This window comes from Humulus lupulus, chromosome 1 (assembly GCF_963169125.1).
Source record: "Humulus lupulus chromosome 1, drHumLupu1.1, whole genome shotgun sequence".
NCBI classification, from domain to species: domain Eukaryota; kingdom Viridiplantae; phylum Streptophyta; class Magnoliopsida; order Rosales; family Cannabaceae; genus Humulus; species Humulus lupulus.
In genome coordinates, this window is record NC_084793.1 from 37,943,560 (window position 1) to 37,967,753 (window position 24,194).

At 34.6% G+C, this 24,194-nt stretch overlaps 1 protein-coding gene across 1 annotated transcript; it reads right to left on the reverse strand.

Moving 5' to 3' along the window:
• Nucleotides 1-22,497: 22,497 nt before the first annotated feature.
• LOC133823186 (uncharacterized) lies at nt 22,498-23,890 on the reverse strand. Its single transcript, XM_062255844.1, has 2 exons — nt 23,298-23,890; nt 22,498-23,214 (listed from the first exon to the last, which is right to left on the reverse strand). Exons 1-2 carry the CDS (start codon nt 23,355-23,357, stop codon nt 22,765-22,767), a joined length of 510 nt encoding a protein of 169 aa, XP_062111828.1. The 5' UTR covers nt 23,358-23,890; the 3' UTR covers nt 22,498-22,764.
• Nucleotides 23,891-24,194: the final 304 nt, after the last annotated feature.

The following is a 24,194-nucleotide window of genomic DNA, read 5'->3' on the forward strand; positions in this document are numbered from 1 at the left end:
GTCTATTTTTGGTATCCTACAGCCTTGGTGAGTTGGTGAACGAAAGTTACAACCACAAATCATCATTTTCCTCTTCTCAAAAAGACTTTTTTTTTATTCAATATTTTTCCAATAAGAGCTGAATATTTTTTATTAAAAATGGGGAAAATGAATGCGTATAAATAAGAGACCATTAGAGTACTTTAGGGCATTCAAACATATTCTAAAGGAATTCTTCTCAGCCTCACACTCAGACTCTCTTCTTCTCTATCTTCATTTTTTATTTAGTATTCTCTAGTTTTTATCATATGGTTATGTTTGACTAATCCTTTGTATTGGTCAAGGAAAACTAAAGTCTTGGAATCCATAAAACTGTGAAATCTATTTTTATTAAAATTTAATTTCTATTTGATTTTGAGATGTTCTGTTGTGCATATTTTCATGATTGAATCATTGAATTGCTAGGAAGCCTACTAGTTTGTTATTCGTTGCACTTTACTGCTGAGTTAGATATCAAATCCATAATTTTTTTATTACTCTAATTTGTGAAGTAAATAAGACAATTTCCTGTGCTGGAAATTGTTAGTTCTTAGTAGAACATTTGTCTCAAGTAAATTCAACCGTTTGTGTTTTTATTGTTTGGTTTCATCAGTCTCTCTAATTCTTAATGCTTCTGCTATGTTAAACTTTTAACATTGGTCTTAGGGTTATCTAGTGGTTAAGGTTAATTTGATCGCTTGCTTCTAATTAATTGTGACTAAAAGAGATAAGAATTTAGCTCCAACGGTGAATATTCAAAGTATGAATTATTATTCTTGCATCAATAATCAATTGTGAAATTCCATTAGTGGATGTTGACTTAGAACATTATTTGTTCTTTTGATTAATTTTCATATTTTGCAGTGTTTCGTAATTGTTAAAGTTGTTTCCTTTATACTCGATCCACAATTCTTGTTCCTAAATGTTTAACGCCCAAAATGTGCATTCACTTAATGGTGGTTGTAGTATAGATCGGGCAGTCGATCTACATGGAGGTAACCTAAAACCAAAATATTAGTAGAAAATAACACAAAAAGTTAGTAACATAAAATAAATAAAACTGGAAATGAAAAGAGATTTGAGATTGTTATGTTGTCTTTTTGATGAAATGATAAAATGAGACAAGTGAAATAAAAGTAAGGTGTAAGCAAGAGTTGAGAAGTAGAAATGTTTCAAAAATCATCCATATGCTTGTTTGGTTACTTAGTTACTTTATTTACAAAAATACACAAGTAAATAGTTCACATCCCAACATTTACTTGGAAAATCTAACATTAAAGTCTATATTCTTTTCTAACAAAAGTCAATTTGAGTTATAAAGTTCATTACTTTAGGATCTCAATGTTAATCTTATGAAGAATCTAAAAATGACAAAATACCTAAGGGTAATAATGCAATAGAAGATTAGACATAAAATTATGTATCAATATTACTTTTACTAATTAGAAGCACATAGAAAGAGCATGACTAATCATATATACTATTAGCACAAGTAAATAAAGATAACAAAATAGAGATGAGGATGAAAGAACATAAATAAAATACATTATATTAAGAACATAGTAAATCAAAGCAGCAAAATAACATCACTAGCATATAGAATCATCTCTAACCTTCCTAGGAAGATTAGACCATTATGCTCATGATTCTCACAAAATTCTAAGAAGAAAATATGAGAAGAAAGTGAGTAGAAATTTTGCTATAGTTTCTTTACTCTAAAAATCACATACTAAATGTAACTCCCATTTCTTTTTACAAATACATTACAACAATTATGAAAAATAAGAGAAGATATTTTTATTCATACTTTTGAGTGCATTACAATGCTAACCGAATGCTAGAGCTATTAAGTAAAGTGGAAGAATAACTAATGAATATGCAACTATAACATTCATGGGCATTTCATTAGTATAATACCCATAGAATGATGCTAAATACAAGCAAACAATCACTAAAGTTATGAAAAATAAAGAGAAATTCATGATTTGATGATGAATTTTATCTAGAAGGTTAAGAGATGAAGAAGTTGTGCAAGTAAATGGTTGAAGGAACAAGTATTTATAGGACAAAAACTAGCCGTTTATGACCGTTGGTGAATAGTGATCCTGACCGTTGGGGATATAGTTGTTTTCTATTTTGGGATTTTAACAATTCTAAGTTGTTGAAGTAACCAACAGGTGAGAATAATAAATTTCTGGGTGTTAGAGAAACATTTTCATAAAAGTTTGTGAGTAAAAAATGCTAGACTAAGTAATATAGGAAAATTGGGAAGTTTTCATTTTTTTACTATTCACCAGGTACTATTCATAGTGGGTCCCACAATGGGGTCCGCATGGGTCCCACAGCAGGGTCCACCCCATGGTTCCCACATGATGATGCAATAGTGATATAATGATGACTTTGGCAAACCACCATGCTTATATTTTGAATATTTTATTTTTCCACTATGCTTATATTTTAAATATTTTATTAGCATAGTAACCCAAAATTTTCCTATAAGTAGCCCTTCCAAAACTCATCTTGAATCACAAAAACTTCATTTTCTTTCTCTTACTCTACCCAAAAATCTTCTTAACTCCCTTCTAAAGTTCTAAACCTTGAAGATCTAGGCGAAGTTCTGTCCGAAACGCTAGCCTACGAAAACCTTTTAGGTAAGCTCTTTCTCGAGTCTTTCTTTTCAGTTATTTAGTTATTATATATATATATATTATTTTACTATGCTGTTATAATGCCAAAAGTTATATATAGATTATTTTACTATGCCGTTATAATGCCAAAATTTATATATAGATTATTTTACTATGCCGTTATAATGCCAAAATTTATATATAGATTAATTTACTATGCCGTTATAATGCCAAAAGTTATATATAGATTATTTTACTATAATGCCAAAATTTATATATGGATTATTTTACCATGTCGTCATATTTTACAAATGCCAAAATTGAAATATAAACTATTTTTTTATGTATCTTTATAATACTAAACTTATATAGGCTATGGTCACACTTTGGACTATTTGGACTTTTATTATATGACCTTATTCCCTATTATTATGGACTGATACTATGACCTGGACATTTCCGTATGACCATGACCATGACTTTTAGACCGGGATCTTGCCATGGACAATTATAGTATGACCATATTCCTGGACATAAAATAAACAATAAAATAAGAAGAAAAGAATAATAGAATAACAACAACTATAAACAAAAATTACATCATGTCGATTTTATGTAAGTTAATAGTTTGTGTTTTTATCAGGAAGCTAACAATTTCGGTTGTTTTATCAAGACGCAAGGTAAGTAGAATCCTCATCTACAATACAAGTCTTTTATGTGTCTTATGTGCATTTATATGCTTTATATGTTATTCTGACATGTTGTTATGCATAAGTTATTTTTAAGAATGTTATATTTCTTATGCATAAGCACGCTTAATGTTCACAAACAAGTTATTGAAAGCGTTAAAGTAGAGGTGCTGCTTGGGAGACCTACGTCCCAAAAATGTAAGGAGGGAGATGTACGTCCCTATATAATGAATGTTTATGAGGGAGAAATTCCCTATTATCATGTTTATGTTCAAGTGGGAATGTGATTCTCTATGTAATGCCGGCAGCAGCATCCTCTAGGGCCCAAAAGAAAGGAAAGTGAAAGAAAGAAAATACATAACATGTTGCACGTTTATTTTAATGCATATGAGGTAGTTATTCTGCTTACTGAGCCTTAGCTCATCAGATAATGCTTTGTATTGTAGGTAAGAGGCCCCAAATATAAATTGTTGATGAGTATACGTGGAGCCAACATGACTGTACATATGAGGCTGACCTGAAGGGAGTGGAAATCTGCTATGCTATTTTATAAATAAACGAGAAACTTGATTTTATAATTATATTTCATTAAAAGTATTTTGTGAATTTTATAATTTACTTAAAGCTTTAAAAGTATTTCATGAACGTTGTAATTTACATAAAGCTTTTCAATTTATCGGTTTGATACATCTTCATTTCTACGTTAAGGTGTAGTAACACCACGAAAATTATTTATAAAAGTATTAAGATTTGTATGTAAGATAAAGTTTTTATTTAGTTGTGAGTATTGTATGGTTTGAGATTATGAACATTAGTTATGTATTGTTTAATAAAGTTTTTGTAAATTCAGAATTTCAGTATTGCTATATTCATGTTAAATTTTGTTTTTACACTATATATATGTATGTTAAGAAAGGAGGTCGTTACACTAAATGTGAAAGAAGAATCCCTATTTATAGAAGGAGAAAATGACTAAAAAGAAATTAAACAACAAATAGAGTTTACAAAATAAATTTGAAATATTAATAATAAAATATGATTTTGAAAAAATCAAATCTTATTATTAATATTAACCTAACTATTTTGGTGAATGATTATTTTGCCATTTTTCTAAAACACCAAAAAAATGTGAGCTTAAGAGCTCAAAATGGAAGGATACAAGGCCCAAAACACACAAAAATTGGGCTGAAAGGTGGCTGGTGGCAGGTTGAGACTTTGACCAGGTCGCACCAATGGAGGCGAGCCACGTGTCCAGGTTGGCTGAAGGAAAGGGGCAAATGAACCGAGTCAGACGCAGGTTGGGATGGAGGCTCACGGGTCGAGGGGCCGGGTTGGGGAAAGCTGAGTTGAGGCGCGGGTTGGGGCACTCGGGTCAGGCGGGTCAGGCGGGTCATGCAGGGCTCCAGGCGTTGGCTGCTAGGCTGCTCACGGACAGGTGGCAGAGGAGGAGATCACTACATGGCGTGCTGGAAAGGTGCAAGGCTTAGGCGGACCTAGACTCTTTTGGGCCGGTTGAACGGGCCTGGCTGCTGAAAACAACAAAAAAAAGAATTAACTTACAATAATATCATTTTTTCAGCTCTCCCTTTTTTTTCTTTTTAAGTTTAATTCTTTTCTTTACTTTTTTTCTCTTTTAATTTGGCTCAAATGTATTATAATTCATATAAAATATTTGTAAATTAAATTAAAACTAACATTTTCCATTTAAATAATATATCACAATAAAGTCAAGAAAATATTAATAAAAACTTAATTTAATTTGAACTTTAAACTTAGCAAAATAACATTTTTGAGCACTAAACACTAAAGCATAAAACTATACTAAACTTTATATGAGATTGACCCTTACTAAAACTACTACATATATATTTCTAATATATAGTATAGGTTTTATTTTTGATTGCCTGCGATAACACACCAAGTAGAATTCAGTATGCAAGCATGTATCTTGTCCAGATCAGCATAGCGATAACGATCAAAAGGATATAAGTTCCGTAATTGGTTCCCTATTCGATCCGTATATCTAGTTCAGACCCGCCGAGTTGAATGATGCACGAATTTCAAAAATAGTTGTCACATCCTTAAAAAGTGAGATTCTTTCCTATTTTGTATGCCTTGAACAAAAATTAAGTTGTTTTAATACAAATATTTATGTATTTAATGTATTTAATTACAATTATGTAAAAAATGTCAATTTCCCATTATTTCAGGAATTCTGAGATGACCATTAACCTTTATAAATAGGAGAGATTGGCTCACATTGTGGAAGAAGAGAAATGGTATGCAGAAACTCTTGTGAAAATTGCAAGAGAAGCTTTAATGTAGAGATAATAAAATCAACTAGTGGACTAAATATACTTAACCATTAAACCACATAAAAAATCATTTGGTGTTCTTTATTTGATTGGTGTGTTTGATTTTGTACCTAATACTATCTTTATATCTTGTTAAATATATAAATGTAAAAATTGAATTGTAAAAATATTATAAAAAATTAATTATATTTTTCTCTAAAATATAATTTTGTACCAAAATATATATATCATGAAGGGTTAGTACTATGATTACGTTAATATTTACCCATTGATGATTATATTTACTTTAACAATTGGATTATTATTGAACGACTGATTAATTTAATAGTACTAAAAAATTTAATGGTCATTAATTAATGACCAATTACCTGATTCTGACTTGATCACATAGTATTTATCTTGTAAAAAAAATAAAATTTTATTATAATTATTAATTAGAATCTAAAAAATAATTTTTCTAATCAAAGTAATTGATAAGATTATTTTACAACTATAATTCATAATTAGTTTTGTTTTTTATAATTAAGTTCCTTTTATAAAAAAAAATTAGTATTTAATTCCTTAACAAAAAAAATATTTACGTTATTTAGTCTTAATTTATGATTTATTAAAATTATTTGTAAAGGTAAATAGTAAAAAAATATAATTTAAATTTATTAATAATAATTAAAAAAAATATTATTGATGGCTGTCATATACCACACAAATTTAACAATGATTTTTCTTTCAATACTTCCAATTATTTCAGTATAATAGCAAGCACAGGTCGAACCCACGAGGACTATCGTTCACTTTATTATTCAATAATTAACACTAAAACTTAAAAAGGGATTTTGATTTTTAACTCAAAATTAAATAACATAAACTAGAAAGAAATTAAATATTGATATTACGATATTAAGAAACAGTTAAAGGTTAATCTCCACCCTCAACAATCATTCCTAATCACTAATAATAAATATTCTTCCAATTTCTCAATTAAACTATTAACCCCGCAGATAACGCTGAAGCAGTCAATTATCTCAGTCTCCCTATTATAAGTAATTAAGGTGAAGCGCTCAATAATTAACTCTTGTATCTAAGTAATAAATCTATGAAGCATACAATCTATTTAACTTAGATAAAGCATTAAGTCCTATGGAAACAAGTTAATCTATGCAATAAATTAATGAAGCATATAATTCATTTAACCTAGGTTCTATTTTTCATCACAATCAACAATTCTTTTGACATAACTATCAATTGCAATTTATCACATACACTTAGAATCTTAAACTATTATGTGAGTAGTAATTCTAAGATAACAATTGAACAATGTAAAATCTTAATTAGTTGGCCACCTAACAAGAAATCACAAAATTCACAGCATTCAATTAGAAAAATAGAAACAATTTAATATTGAGAGAAATTAAAGAATGATATTCATTATCAACAATCAAGAATTCATGTCTTGGATTTTGAATTAACCCTTAACCTAAAAAGAACCTACACTATAATAGTAATCATAATCAAAAACATAATTATAATTAAAATTAAAGAGATTAAAGGAAGAAAAGAAACTAGATTGATGAACAAAAGTAATGTAGTCTTGTAGTCTTCTCTTCAGCCCTTTCTCAGTCTTTTTCTCTCCTAAATCGTAATAAAAAATCTTCTAAAATTAACCTTAATCCTCCTTTATAGTCTCAATTAAATTCTAATTAAAAAGTAATAAAAAATTTGAAAACGACGTCGCAAGTCGCGGCCTGGAAAATGCGAGCCGCGGCCTAGAACAAAATCTGTGCACAAATCTGTCACTCAGGCAGCGGCCTGGCACACTAGGCAGCGGCCTGTCTGGAAGAAAAAATTCTGAAACTGCAATTCCATTTAAAGTGTCGCGGCCTGAGATTTATGAGCCGCGACCTACCTCCAATTTCTTCAATTCTTGATCTTAGACAGCTTGCACGTTGCCGCCACTTCAACATATCAATCCCGAAAGCTTGGAATACTCCTAAAACTTTATTTTAACTACACTTGCCATCAAAATGTCAGATTTATCAATATAAAATGCAATGTAGAAAATATGTTGTAGAATCACGAAACTTAGTTAAAACTATTACAAATGCTATCATAACACCATCCAAGCATAGAAAAACTTAGCAAATATTAATACAAAAATGACCTTATCAAATTCCCCCACACTTGAATATTGCTAGTCCCTTAGCAAAACACTAAAATAACAAAACTAAAAATAAAACAAACTAATCTAGACTCACTAAACAAAGGTCTTGTCAAAAGCTTGAATGTCTCTGAGAATCACACAAATAAGTAATGCCAAAACAATTCAGATTTTCATACTCATTAGAATTTCAACTCCATATGTAATTTACCATTTGATTTTCAAAAATAATTTACTAAACACTGAATCACAACACCAACTCAAATGCATCAAATTTAATCCATACTTGCCAAATCATTTTCTTTTAAATCAGTCCCTATCTACCAAAATGTTTTTCAATGAAAAACATCCACTCCATAGACATTAACCAATCATTATCCACTAATATAAACACACAATGATCAAAAATCAAAAGGTCTTTATAGGCTTGTAATGTAAGGCTAAGGTTAAGGGTAGTTGAGAAAGATACATTTAAGCTCAAATCACACCATAGCATACATCAATTTCATTCTTTGAACTTGCCCCAAATTTTCCCATACAAATCAAGAAGTACCTATTTTTTTTCTTACTCTTCTTTCCACAATGATCTCATTAATTCCCCTACACTTATACTTTTGCAAAATTTGCATATAAGATTTTTTTTCATTGCAAATCATTTTTTCTTTTGTTTTTTTTTTTTTTTTCATAATATTCCAAGGAGAGAAATAGAGATCATACATAAATTACAACCAAACAAATAACCCATAAGTATTTTTTTTCTTTTTTTTTCAACAAACCATCCCACAAGATCAATAATCATATATATATATATATAACCATGGTGTAATGGGTTACAAAAAGAAATATTTTTCAAGGAAGTATAAGGTCAAAAATTTCGGTTCATAGAAGAAAAGAAATAGTCATCATGGCTCAAACATGGGAAACTAGGGATTATCATATAATAGGTTGGCTTGAACGGCTCAAACGATCCAAAGAACTGCCTTAATCATCTTCCTAATCATGTGTACTTATGATTTCGCCTCAAACTATTGATTAATGATTTCTAGAGTGGTTGGGACTTCAAAAAAAAAAAATTCTTTCAACAAGCATAAATCTTTTCCAACACATTTAAGTGGTGAATTCAATCGTGCATAGAGTGAAAAACAACATAAATCAAAATAGCAATTCACATAGGAGTCAAGCACACAAATCATACAAAATTCCTCATTGTTTAACATCACTTTTAAGCATTATTCAAAATTTCATCATCGACCAATGCTTTCAACAAGACCAACACAACTAAACACTCACAGACACTAAATAAAACGAAAAGAACAGAAAATTAAAAAAGACATAACATAACAAAACAGAAAATTTCCTTCCCCCCACACTTAAACAGTACATTGTCCTCAATGGACTTAGGAAAATAGAAAATAAAGTGAAAAGAGAAGAAAGAAAAACTCCCTCATAACAAATTACTCCTCAGGAATATCCATATCTGTCGTGCCAGCAAAATCCTCATCATCAGGGGCCTGATATGGCACCATGGGCATGGGAATCGGTGGTAGATAAGGCTGCAACCAAGTAGGAGCAGGTGGATATGTAGACATATCCACATTCAAACGAGCCTGATCCATCCTATAACAAATATCCTGATAGCTCACATATTCCACAAACCTCTGGTTGTGATCCAGGATATGCTGCCGAATATCAAGTCGGCCATAATAAACCTCTTTCTCCAAAGCTTGCAAACGTTGTTGAGTGGTTCGTCTACTATCGTTCAGAGGAGGAACAGGGGCCGGAATAGAAGATTGGTCTTGATCATTAACTTGAACAGCAGTTTTCCCCTTCAATCGATCAAGGGTATTGTGATCAATAATGCGGAATGGATGCACCTTGTCTTCAGACTCATCCCAAGGAACACCTGCCTTCTTACATAACGCAGTGATCAATGAGGGAACATAAAATCTATTCGTCACTTGGCTCATACTTCGAATGATGGAAGCATGAATAATTTGCCCCACATTAATGGTTTTGTCAGTGAGAATTGCATAAAGAAGAATTGCTTCATGAATATCAACATGACCAAGTTGGGCTGTCGGCATTAATTTTGCCCCCATGAACCACTGCCAAGCTTTTGTATTGATATCCAGATAAGCGGCTTTGATGTAGCGAGGAGCCCCATTATTATATAAATTCCATACAGCACCCGGCATTGCAATTTCATCAATAATAGCTTGATGATCAAAATTATCTTTAACCGCACCATATTCATCACGCTGAAAGTGATGTAGCTCATAGTAGCTATTAATATCAGCTACTTTGAAGGACACTTTCACACCTCTCACTTTCACCTTGTAATTTTCATGAGCCACAACATTGGCATAAAATTCACGAACAATAGGACCAATGTCCGGTTCAGGATGAGCACACAATTTTTCCCAACCCCGAGACTCAATTTGATGCATGAGGAAAGGTTGATCATGATGCATGTGAAGATCAAATCATCGCTCAAGGACCCACACCTTGTCATGAGCAATGGCATTCAAGTAACTATCTTAGGCCTCGATAGACACAAATCTTTGGGGATCATAGGGAATTGGCGTCGATGAAGAAGCTTGATTCCTATTTGTCTTTGGAGCCATGGCTGTCCAAAAATTAGAAAAATAAAGAACAAAAACACAAAAACACCATTGTTAGTCATTAAAAGATTGAGAGAAAAACACCACAATGGCCAACATGAATCCATACCAAAGTTTAAATGCCCCCAAATCCGGGATCAAAGTCACACAATGCATCAACTCAACTCCTATATAACAAATTCTAACTCGCCCCAAGAACACTCATACACCAACCATATACTCCATTCCTCACAAACTTTTTATCAAACACATAGAGTGCAGAAAAATACCATCTCCAACAAATTATAGACCATGAAGTAAAACTTCTCAAAAAATCAAAATGTCCATGAATTAATAATCAAAGTAATACAAAGGACATTTATTACCAAAATAAACAACCACACAAATGTTTCCAAACTACACCACTCTTCAATTATTCAAGTAACAAAACAAATATTTTTCAAAGAAAAACTTACTTGATGAGTGTAACGCCCCAAATTTCCTAATAAGGTTTAAGACCTTGATTAGGAGGCCAGGGGGGCCATAATTGATTTATTATGCTATTTAATGATAATATACATGTTTAGGTGTATTAAATATGCATGTGAACCCATTTGTGATTAATTGGGTGATTTTCATATTTTGGCAATTTCGGGCATTTTTGGCATATATGTGAAATGGGCGTGGTGCTTTGTTATTATTTGGTTATGCCAGGGTTACCCAGCACAAGACGATCCTAGGAGGTAAGCTAGTGGGAAAGTCACAACGGGATTTAAGCTTGACTTGGAGTAAGTCAAGGGGTATTTAGAGCATTACCGGGTTATTGGGTAATGGGAATTAATATTTGGTGATAAATTGGGAGTTAGTAAGATCAGGGGGAAATTTCGGAGGTTTTGGCTATTTTGTCCCCAGGGGTGTTTTCGGGACCCCGAGCATTAGGATTTGGTTGAGGCTACTTAAGTTTGAAGTAACCTTTTAAAAGAATAAAAAGAACGTTTTATACGTTCTCTCTCCCTAAAAGTTCCCTTTTTGTCTCCCGATCGTTTTTTCGAAGATAACTTGAGTTCTAGGACTCGGATTCAAGCGAGGATCGAGGCATAGCGATCCTAGGAAAGATTAGAAGCTTATTAGCCGGAGGATTTAGTTGGAAACAACTCAATCGGAGGTAATTCAAGTTTTAAGTTCTAAGTTTTTAAGCTTGAATTGGATTTTGTGTTTTGATGTGTTTTTGGGTGATTTGAGACTTGGGTTTTATGGGTTTTGGATCATGGGGATGTTTGGGAACTTTGATTTTTGAGTTTGGAGATGTTTGGATATGTTTATGAAAGGATTTTAGATGAAGAAATGGAGGATTTTTGGTTGGGTTCGAGGTTGAGTCGCAGCTCAGTTCTTGGGCGCTGCGGCTCAAGCTTGAAGAAGCTGCTGAAATGGTGCTGATGGGCTATTTGAGCTACGGCTCTATGGGGTAGAGCTGAGGCTCTAATTGTTGTCAGAGAGTATTTTTGGGCCTGATTTGGGTGGGGCTGCGGCTCTAATGGATGGGGCTGCGACTCAAAAGAGGAAAAGTGACCAAAATGGGTTTTTAGTCATGGGAACTCAAACCTTAGGCCTCGGGATCATTCCTACTACCCGGATTAGTGAGGATTGATGTCTTGGAGGCTAAGTTTTAGTTCAAGGGTTGATTTTAGAACTTGAACTCATTGGATCACCATTTGTGGTTGTGACTAGGTTATCACTAGAGGCTTGGAATCGGGATCGTGCTTATGGCTCATTTGCTGGTAGCCTGTGCTTGGACCAAAGGTAAGAAAAATGCACCCCATATGTGACATGCATGGTTATGTTTGATGCATGTTGGATGTTTAAATGTAAACATTGATAGCATAATGAATGCTTGGCAACCTTGCCCATTTGCATAGGATTATTGTTGAGGCATGCTGGATGATTAAGTGTGATGCATGTGATGCACAAGAAACATGTGATTAGGGCATGCCATGAATGATGAATATGAGATTGGTCAGAGCTTGAGTCTCTGTGTTTGTGCATGATCATAACTATGCTAGCAACTGTTTAGTAAGCATGCTGAATGTCCTATTCTTGGATAACTGGCATATGATACACATTGATAGCATTGCTTACTTGTGCATGGTACTGACTAATTAGTCAGATTTGGCAAAGGTGCTAGTATCAACTGTGAAGCTGTGACTCACTAGTCAGGTTCGACAGTGGTGCTGGGCACTGGTCATGCACTAACTAATTAGTCAGATTTGGCAAAGGTGCTAGTATCAACTGTGAAGTCGTGACTCACTAGTCAGGTTCGGCAGTGGTACTGGGCACTGGTCACATTGCGCTAACTCACTAGTCATGACAACTCTAGTGTGTAGTGCAAGCTATGTCGATTGGACCTAATCGACCCTCTGCATTGAATGACTCAAAGAGCATTAATGCAGGACCGACCTCAAGTTCGATGAATATAAACAAGCATTTATCTAGCCAAAGGCTAGTCATGTAGAGCCATTGCAGGAAATGGGCATTGGGCCCCTAGTGACCTGGTTGTCAGTCACTCAGTATGGTTTACCAGAACCTCAAGTGATATTCACTCATTTGATCAAAGCCACGAGCTTTGCATGATCATTTTGATCATCATATGCATGGCTTGGGCACTGAGGCCCCAGTGACTTGCTTTTTGGTCACTCAACATGGTTTACCAGAACCTGTTGAAGGTTAGAGGCTTACCCAACAGCCAGCCTTCCATTTGAATTAGTGACTTGCTTGTCAGTCACTCAGCATGGTTTACCAGAACCTGTTGAAGGTTAGAGGCTTACCCAACAGCCACCCTTCCACTTGATTTGGTGACTCGCTTGTCGGTCACTCAGTATGGCTTACCATAACCTCAAGTGTTGCGACACTCATCTGATTAGGATTGACTTGACAGTCCTCCAATCAGAAGGCCAGGATTTCTTATCCTGGATACCCCAGCATCTGTTTGAATTCATTTGCATGCTGAATAGAGCTATGAATGCTAGGCATGCCAGATATGATTTGAAATCATGATATGACTGTTTATGAGCATATGAGTTTTCTTGCTGGGCTTCGGCTCACGGGTGCTTTGTGGTGCAGGTAAAGGAAAAAGGAAGCTGGACCATCCTTGAGTTGGAGAGCTTAGGTGATGATGTGTACATATGCAGCTGCTCGACCAATACTTGGGCGAGGTTTGAAAGTGGAACTAGGGCTGAACCCTGTTTTGCCGCTTAAAACGGCCTGTTGTAAACACTTTCTTGTAATAAACTCTGAAATTATATTTTTGGGATCCCAATGTATACAGTAAACGTTCTAGTGAAACGTTATATCTTAACCAAAGTTTTTAACCCCTAAACCGCTAATCATGCTTAGTCACACGTTTATGGCCAAATGACTTGATTAGCGAGTTTAGCACTGTTTGCAATGTGCACTGTAGCGGTCCCTGGAGTTGGGGCGTTACAATGAGAGCAATGAAAATGAATGCAAACCTCCTTGGATTATATATATGAAATGTATAGGAAATGCAAAAAAAAAAAAAAAAATGGAATGTGTGAATTTCGGATTAGTGTGGGGGAATTAAGGTGGAGATGTGTTTATGGAGTAATGGAGGAAGAAAGAAAGAAATGTGTAGAATGAATTAGGGTGATGGTGATGGAAAAAGAATAAAGAAAACAAGGGAAAATGGAGGAATTGATAGGGGTTTGTGATGAGAATTATGGGAAAAAGAAGAAAGAGGAATGGGGTTTTCTTGGTGATGTTTAGAGAAATGAGGAAATGAAGTTTTTAAATTTAAAAGATGTTGAAATCGTAGGCCGCGGCTTAGGAAATGTGTGCTGCGGCCTACGAACAAACCTGTCTCTGTTTCAAAAAAAACTCTCGTGTGCTGCGACCTGTGCAATACGTGTCGCGGCCTACCATGCCCTGAAGCAATTTTCTTGAGAAAAGGGCCGCGGCCTAAGAAAGACATGCCACGGCCTGCGAAGCCTGTTTTTTGAAATTCAGTTCGTAGGCCGCGGCTTGCAAATGGTGTGCCGCGGCCTGCGAAGCCTCTGAAGCCTTTCATCATTTTTTTTCATAAAAGGGCCGTGGCCTAGGAAATGTGAGTCGCGGCCTAAGTCCCTTTCCCTTTTTTTTCAAACTTTTTCATTTTTTCTTCTTTTTTTCACGATTTTCACGGTTCTAATTACATAAATTAAACTAAAATTACCTCAACAAAAACAAAAATAAAAACATAATGTTCAATTTAAATAAAGAAAATAATAATGAAAATATATTAATTTACAAAGTAGCTAAGTTTATCGTCGCTAGCTTGACCTAATGCTTCATTCATCAACATATACCGGGTCAATGAGGTGAATCACCGCAGCTTGTTCTTTCTCCATTGATTCATAATATGGCTTTAATCTTTGACCTTTCACCTTGAATGACTTTCTGGTACTTGGACTTACAACTTCAACCGCTCCATGAGGAAAAACCTTGGTAACAATGAACGGACCTAACCAGCGAGACTTCAACTTCCCAGGAAAAAGTTTAAGGCGAGAGTGATACATGAGAACTTTCTGACCTTCCACAAAACTCTTCCGAAGAATATGTTTGTCATGAAAAGCTTTGGTTTTCTCCTTGTAGATTCTCGAACTCTCATATGTTTCATTGCGTATTTCTTCTAGCTCATGCAATTGAAGCATTCGTTGTTGTCCTACAGCAGCCATATCCATGTTACACTTCTTTACAGCCCACCAAGCCTTATGCTCTAGCTCTACCGGTAGATGGCAAGGCTTCCCATACACCGACCGATATGGTGACATACCAATAGGTGTTTTATATGTCGTACGATATGCCCACAAGGCATCATCAAGCCTTGTACTCCAATCTTTCCGGTTTGGATTTACAGTTTTCTCAAGAATCAATTTGATTTCACGATTAGAAACCTCCGCTTGCCCGTTGGCTTGTGGATGATAAGCAACTGTCACCTTGTGAGTTACACTATAGCGTCGAAACAATGCTTCTATACTCTTGTTACAAAAATGAGTGCCTCGATCACTAAGCATAGCCTTAGGTGTACCAAAACGCACAAAAATATTGGAGCGAATGAAATCCACTACTGTTTTTGAATTATCCGTTCTAGTTGTAATTGCTTCCACCCATTTAGACACGTAGTCTACTGCCAATAGAATATATTCATAGCCGAAAGAGGATGGGAACGGTCCCATGAAATTCATACCCCAAACATCAAAGATCTCAAGAATTAAAATAGGAGTTTGAGGCATCTGATCCTTGGCCGTTATGTTACCAACTCGTTGATAACGATCACATGCCTTACAATAAGCATAAGAATCTTTGAAAATTGTGGGCCAATAGAAACCGCTGTCAAATATCTTACGAGCTGTCCTCTTAGGTCCAAAGTGTCCACCACAAGCATACGCAAGACAAAAAGCAAGGATGGAACGAAATTCAGATTCAGGTACACACCTTCGAATGATTTGATCTGTACAATGCTTCCAAAGATAAGGTTCATCCCATATGTAGTGGCGAGCATCATGCTTGATCTTGTTCCATTGTGCTTATGTGAGATCACTTGGTAACTCCTTCGAAGCAAGGTAGTTTACAATGTCGGCATACCAAGGAATAACTTCTTGCATGGCTAGGAGTTGCTCATCCGGAAATTTTTCTTCTATGGGCAAATTATCTTCATCCCGAATAAGACGACTCAAATGATCTGCCACCCTATTCTCAGACCCCTTTTTATCTTTTATCTCCAAATCAAACTCTTGAAGAAGTAGAATCCACCGAATCAGCCGAGGCTTGGCTTCTTTCTTTGCCAATAAATAGCGAAGAGCAGCATGGTCGGTATAAACAATCACTTTAGTTCCAATCAAGTATGACCGAAACTTTTCCAAGGCAAAAATGACCGCCAAGAGCTCTTTTTCAGTGGTGGAATAATTAAGTTAAGCATCATTAAGAGTGCGAGAAGCATAATATATAACATGAGGAAGCTTGTCAACTCGCTGCCCAAGAACAGCACCCACGACATAGTCACTTGCATCACACATGAGTTCAAAAGGTAGCTCCCAATTTGGTGGCTGAATTATAGGAGCTGTAGTCAAAGACTCTTTTAATAAGTTGAAAGCCACTAAACACTTTTCATTAAACTCGAACTTTACGTCTTTTTGGAGAAGGTTGCATAGTGGTGTGGAAATTTTAGAGAAATCCTTGATAAATCTCCGATAAAACCCAGCATGCCCAAGGAATGATCTCACTTCTTTCACACTAGTCGGAGATGGTAGAGAACGAATTAAATCAATCTTTGCCTTATCGACCTCTATTCCCTTGACTGAAATAACATGACCCAAAACTATACCTTGGTTTACCATAAAATGGCATTTTTCCCAATTAAGCACAATGTTAGTTTCAATACACCGCTGGAGTACCAAAGTGAGATTATGAAGGCAGCGATCAAATGAGTCACCATAAACACTAAAATCATCCATAAAAATCTCAGTGATGTTTTCAATATATTATGAAAAAATGCTCATCATACAACGCTGAAAAGTGGCAGGAGCATTACATAACCCAAGCGGCATACGTCGGAACGCAAATGTACCAAAAGGGCATGTGAAGGTTGCCTTCTCTTGATCTTCAGGAGCTATAACAATCTGATTATATCCTGAATAACCGTCAAGAAAACAATAATAAGGATGACCCGCTAACCTCTCAAGCATTTGATCAATGAAAGGTAATGGAAAGTGATCTTTACGGGTTGCCGCATTCAACTTTCGGTAGTCTATACAAACTCGCCACCTGGCTTGCATTCTTTTTCGTACTAGCTCGTTTTCATCGTTCTTTACCACTGTGATTCCAGACTTCTTTGGCACCACCTAAACAGGACTCACCCATTGATTGTCTGAAATTGGGTAAATAATAACCACACTAAGGAGCTTCAGTATCTCCTTTTTCACAACCTCCATCATAGGTGGATTTAATCTCTGTTGCGCCTCACGTGTTGGTTTAGACCATTCTTCAAGTAAAATTCAGTGCATGCACATAGAATGGCTAATCCCCTTAATATCAGCAATATACCAACCAATGGCTGTTTTATATTCTTTGAATACTCTCATTAATTTTTCTTCTTGGACTTGGTTAAGACTTCTTGCAATTATAACTGGAAGTGTCTCATTCTTCTCCAAGTAAACATATTTGAGATGCTCCGGAAATGGCTTCAATTCAAGTGTAGGAGCTTGAATAATTGATGGCTGCAATTTCTCATTAGAAATCGGCAAATTAAGAAATGCAACCTTCTTAAAAGTCTTGTCAAAACCACTATTGAGTGTGGTTATAACATCCATGATCTCATGAGACAAATCTTCATCGGTCAACACAAGATGCTCTCTCAACGCAACCTCCAAACATTCTTCACTATGCAAATCTAAAACTCATTGAGAAAGGATATCCAACACATCAAGAGAGTAAACAGCATGTACATCACTCGGATATCTCATAGCCTCAAAAATATTAAATCGAATAGTCTCCCCATCAAATTCCATGGTCAACGTACCGTCATGCACATCAATCTTAGTTCTCGCAGTTTTCATGAATGGTCTCCCCAACAAAATTGGAGTGGAGCATGGAATAGATTCATCTTCCATATCAAGAACATAAAAATCAGCCGGAAACACCAATTCATTCACTTGAACTAAAACATCTTCTATTACACCCCTGGGATAAGCATTCGACCTATCAGCAAGTTGAATAATCACCCCTGTTTCTTCAAGTGGACCGAGATTCAATGAAGCATAAATGGAGAATGGCATGACATTGATGGAGGCTCCCAAATCCAACATACAACGCTCAATTCTTTTATTACCAATAGTGCAAGGGATAGTAAAAGTACCAGGATCCTTACACTTTGGTGGAAGCTTCTTTTGAAGAACTGCGGAAACATTCTCCCCCACACTAACTTTTTCATTACCCCTCAACTTACACTTATTAGTGCACAACTCTTTCAAAAACTTGGCATAGCGCGACACTTGTTTAATAGTGTCAAGAAGAGGAATATTCACTTCTACCTTTCGGAATGTATCAAGAATTTCCTTGTCAACCTCTTCCTTTTTAGTCTTCTTTAGTCTACTTGGGAATAGAGGTGGAATGACAAAAGTAGGCTTAGGGCTTAGTTGTGTAGGGGTGGTTGGCTTTGGAGGAACATCTTCATTGACTGAGCAATCAACTTATGGCTTGGATGACAATTTACTGGGCATTGGAGGACTAGGTGTATCATATTGCGTCCCACTTCGCAAAGTTACTGCACTAGCATTCTCCTTGGGATTCATCTCAGGTTGTGAAGGCAATTTATTTGACAGATGAGCTTCCAACCTGTTATATGATGCTGCTAATTGTCCCACCTAATTCTCCAAACTTTTGATGGAAGCTTGGGTGGTTTGCTGAAATTGAAGAGTATTTGTAGCAAGTGCATTAATTAAATCCTCAGTAGAGGGTTTGGCACTTGGTGGTGGAGCAGCTTGCGGTGGTTGTTATGGTCTAGGTACATAATTATTTTGAGACCGCTGTTGCAAAGTGAAACCAGGTGGTCTCGCAGATGTTGGTTGTGGAGCAATTTGTTGTTGATTCCCATAACGAAGGTTTGGATGATCACGCCAGCCAGGATTATAAGTTTGTGAAAATGGTTCATAATACATCTGACGTAATTGACCAGGGAAATTTCCTACAGCATTAACACCCTCAGTTTCTCCCTCAACTAGAGTAGGGCAAGTATCAGTAGTGTGCCCCACAATTTGACAGATTCCACATGGCCTCACCTGTTGGCCTAAAGCTAGTTGTTGGACCACTGCAGTTAATTGAGCCAATTGTTGACCCAGCTGATTAGCATTAGAGGTGCTCACTTCATTAGCTGATTTGGGTGGTGGAATAGGATCTTGGCGAATGCCAAACTGTTGTGAGTTAGCAGCCATATTAGAAATCAAGCTCCTGGCTACAGCATGAATCTTATCAACTAGTGCACCCCCACTGGCTGCATCAATCATACTCATATCCAATGATTGTAATCCTTCATAAAAGTATTGAATGAGGAGTTGTTCACTTATTTGATGATGAGGGCAACTAGCACACAACCGCTTAAATCTCTCCCAATATTCATACAAAGACTCTCTTGTATATTTCCTTATACCGCAAATCTCTTTCCTGATGCTTCCAACCTTAGATGCTGGAAAGTATCTTTCTAGGAAAATAGTCTTCATACCATTCCAAGTTTCAACAGTACCCGGTGGAAGATAGTACAACCACTCTTTAGTTGCATCCTTTAGGGAGAAAGGAAAAGCTCGCAGATTAATTTGTTCTTCAGTCACTGCAGCAGGTTTCATACTAGAACAGACAATATGAAACTCCTTCAAATGTTTATTCGGATCCTCACCAGGCAGCCCATGGAAAGAAGGCAATAAGTGGATGAGGCCCGACTTCAGCTCAAAGTTTACATCCAATGGTGGATACTGGATGCAAAGTGGTTGTTGGTCAAGATTTGGCGCTGCCAACTCTTCCAATGTCATTTGCTTGGCCATTGTTCTATAGGATCGAACTGAATCGTCAGAATCAGATTCGTTGTCAGACGGTAATGGCACTTTAACAGGATTGACTTGTGGAGCAAGACGTTGAAAGAGTGGATTATCAGTGATAGTCCTTGAAGCACGAGAAGCTGACGATGACTCAAGATATTGTTTAAGCCTAGATAACCTTTCTTGAGTATCGTCTTCACCAGACATATACACCTGATAATTCCACAGTAAAAACTAATTAGTCACAAATAAATAAATTTGAATAATAAAGAGAATAACAATAGTCCCCGGCAATGGCGCCAAAAATTTGATGGCTGTCGTATACCACACAAATTTAACAATGATTTTTCTTTCAATACTTCCAATTATTTCAGTATAATAGCAAGCACAGGTTGAACCCACGAGGACTATCGTTCACTTTATTATTCAATAATTAACACTAAAACTTAAAAGGGGATTTTGATTTTAACTCAAAATTAAATAACATAAACTAGAAAGAAATTAAAGATTGATATTACGATATTAAGAAACAGTTAAAGGTTAATCTCCACCCTCAACAATCATTCCTAATCACTAATAATAAATATTATTCCAATTTCTCAATTAAACTATTAACCCCGCAGATAACGCTGAAGCAGTCTATTATCCTAGTCTCCCTATTATAAGTAATCCAAGCAAAGCGCTCAATAATTAACTTTATCTAAGAAATAAATCTATGAAGCATACAATCTATTTAACTTAGATAAAGCATTAAGTCTTATGGAAACAAGTTAATCTAGGCAATAAATTAATGAAGCATATAATTCATTTAACCTAGGTTCTATTTTTCATCACAATCAACAATTCTTTTGACATAACTATCAATTGCAATTTATCACATACACTTAGAATCATAAACTATTAGGTGAGTAGTAATTCTAAGATGACAATTGAACAATGTAAAACCTTAATTAGTTGGCCACCTAACAAGAAACCACAAAATTCATAATATTCAATTAGAAAAATAGAAACAATTTAATATTGAGAGAAATTAAAGAATGATATTCATTATCAACAATCAAGAATTCATGTCTTGGATTTTGAATTAATCCTTAAACTAAAAAGAATCTACTCCATAATAGTAATCATAATCACAAACATAATTATAATTAAAATTAAAGAGATTAAGGGAAGAAAAGAAACTAGATTGATGAACAAAAGTAATGTAGTCTTGTAGTCTTCTCTTCAGCCCTTTCTCAGTCTTTTTCTCTCCTAAACTATAATAAAAAATCTTCTAAAATTAACCATAATCCTCCTTTATAGTCTCAATTAAATTCTAATTAAAAAGTAATAAAAAATCTGAAAACGACGTCGCAAATCGCGGCCTGGAAAATGCGAGCCGCGGCCTAGAACAAAATCTGTGCACAAATCTGTCACTCAGGCAGCGACCTAAAAATTATGAGCAGCGGCCTGCCTGGAAGAAAAAATTCTGAAACTGTAATTCCATTTAAAGTGTCGCGGCCTGAGTTTTATGAGCCGCGACCTACCTCCAATTTCTTCAATTCTTGATCTTAGATAGCTTGCACGTTGCCGCCACTTCAACATATCAATCCCGAAAGCTTAGAGTACTCCTAAAACTTTATTTTAACTACACTTGCCATCAAAATGTCAGATTTATCATCATAAAATGCAATGTAGAAAATATGTTGTAGAATCACGAAACTTAGTTAAAACTATTACAAATGCAATCATAACACCATCCAAGCATAGAAAAACTTAACAAATATTAATACAAAAATGGCCTCATCAATTATTTTCGTCCGTATACAATCGGGAACATAACAACACAATTTAAAAAAAAAAATTGGTAATAATTATTATTATAAAATCAAACTTTATGTTTATCTTGACAAAAAGACAAAACAAGAGATTTAAACTATCATTAATTAAATTATAAGAACTAAAACAATGATAATTCATGAGCATATATTTACATATAATCTCTCTTGAATTGTGATGATATCGGTAGTAGTTAAATTTTTAGCATTTAATACTTTGATATAACTAATTTCAATAGATGTTAATTACATTATATCATAAGCTTACTCTAAAAAATATATAATAAGCCATAGATAAGAAAGAAAATACAAATAATTGCAGTTTGGATGGTTTGAGTTGTGTAATGTACATATTAAAAAATAAATAGTTAATATTTTTTTTACCGGTGCAAGAATTAATTATCTTGTTCAATCATAAAAATTAAAATAGGGACTAAAATGTAAAAAATAAATTAATTTAGAGGTTTTTCTGTAAAAATAAAAAATAAAAAATGTTAGTTATTTATTTATTACCTAGATTATAATCAAATAATTTTAATTTTAACAAATAATTAATTTTAATTTTAACAAATAATTAATTTAAATTTTATATTTGGAAATCAAAATTTAATTGCAAAATTAAAATATAAAAATAGAAATTTATATATTATTCACATGTTGAAATTGCTTCACTACAAAAAACAAAGCCTATACCGAGAACAAATGCCATCGGTATAAGCCTATATGTTCTCGGTAGAGCTTATACCGAGAACATGTCGTCGGCAGTAAGTCCTCGGTACAGCCGCGTCGGTAGAGGTAAACTTCTACCGACGACAATCAACATGTTCTCGGTATAGGTTGTTTCGAGGACAATGTCATCAGTATAGACTAAACCATAATTTTTTTTTATATTTGTAATGTTTATTCACTTATTTATTTAATTTGAATTAAATATAAAGCAATAGAATAAAATTAAAACACTTATATTAAACATATAAATAAAAACATAAGAGTATGTTTGCTGAATCAAAATAAAGAGTTGTCCTAAACATGATAATGTAATAGTCCATAGTAATAAAATTCATACATAAGTCATACTGAGTCGGTGCTCCAACATCGGGATCATCGGGTGGTGGTGGGGCACATTGAGATCCCGGGGTGATACAATGAGTCCGGACATGCTCCTCTAATTGTCGAACACGCTCTCTCATCTCAGACATCTCTTCATCTCTAGTTTGTGAAGGATGAAAAACAAATGGAGTTCGGTCCCTTATGTTAAGGATATGTCCATATCCTTTCTGGTGGCCCCGTCGTTTTCCAAAAACAGTTTGTACCAAAGATATGTCTTCATCTTCAGGCGCACTCGAAACTGGTGTGGAACTCTCAGTATTAGTTGTCTGTGTCTGTTGTGTGTCGCGATATGCATGCAATTCCTCCTATTATAGAATGTATAATGTAATTATGTATTGTAAACAAACAATTAAAATTTTGAAAAATGTTTCAAAAAAACTTAATGTACCCAAGTATTTTTGGCTGTCTCTGTCACCCACCCTGTGCCTGATTTATGGTGAGTATCCATCCAGCTATCCGGGATGGGCTTAAGTTGCCCAGTCTCTAAATTGCGCTGTCACGTACATATATTTTTATAAAAGTAATAATTAAACGTAAGTAAGAAAAACAAACTAAAAAATAATTAATTAACTAACTTTTTTATAGCGCATCGCTGGGATTGACTGAGAACCTCCATAGCTAAGCTCTTTCAGTTTCTTCCTCCTACAAAGAGATGATTTTATAATACATCAATCGTCTGAAATTCAACGTTGACACACCTCCTACACAGACATTTCACCAATCCCCTTCAGTCAACGCACTGCCGAGCTCTCTGGAGAAAATCCATCACACCAGCCTCATACTCATCGGATAATTGATCTGTCAAATTAATCCAGTTCTTGTCGATCAACATTGTATGAATGTAGCACTGCACGGAATACTAATCATCAAACTTACAATCAATTTGTGTATGTGTCCTAATTCAGAGAGAGGCAAATTTAAGAGTCTTCAATGACTCACCCTCTCTGAACGGGTCTAAGGCTTTTTGTGATGAACACTAAAAATATAAAAAATTATCACTAGGTGATAATAACACACTATCATATCTTTGGTAATAATTTCTTATTACCAAAGAAAAAAACAAATAAAATTAAATATTGTTTTTATAATGTCTTATGCTCTTTGAAGTAAATTATGTTGTTTTATGATATCTAACTATAATATATTTGAGTGTAAATATTATTAAAATAATTTAAATTTGACATATTTTTTTCTAACTTCAAATATTAATTTTAATTTTAATAATGATTAAGATTATGTTTAAAATTGGTTTTCTAATAATATAATTGTTAATTTTATTTAATTT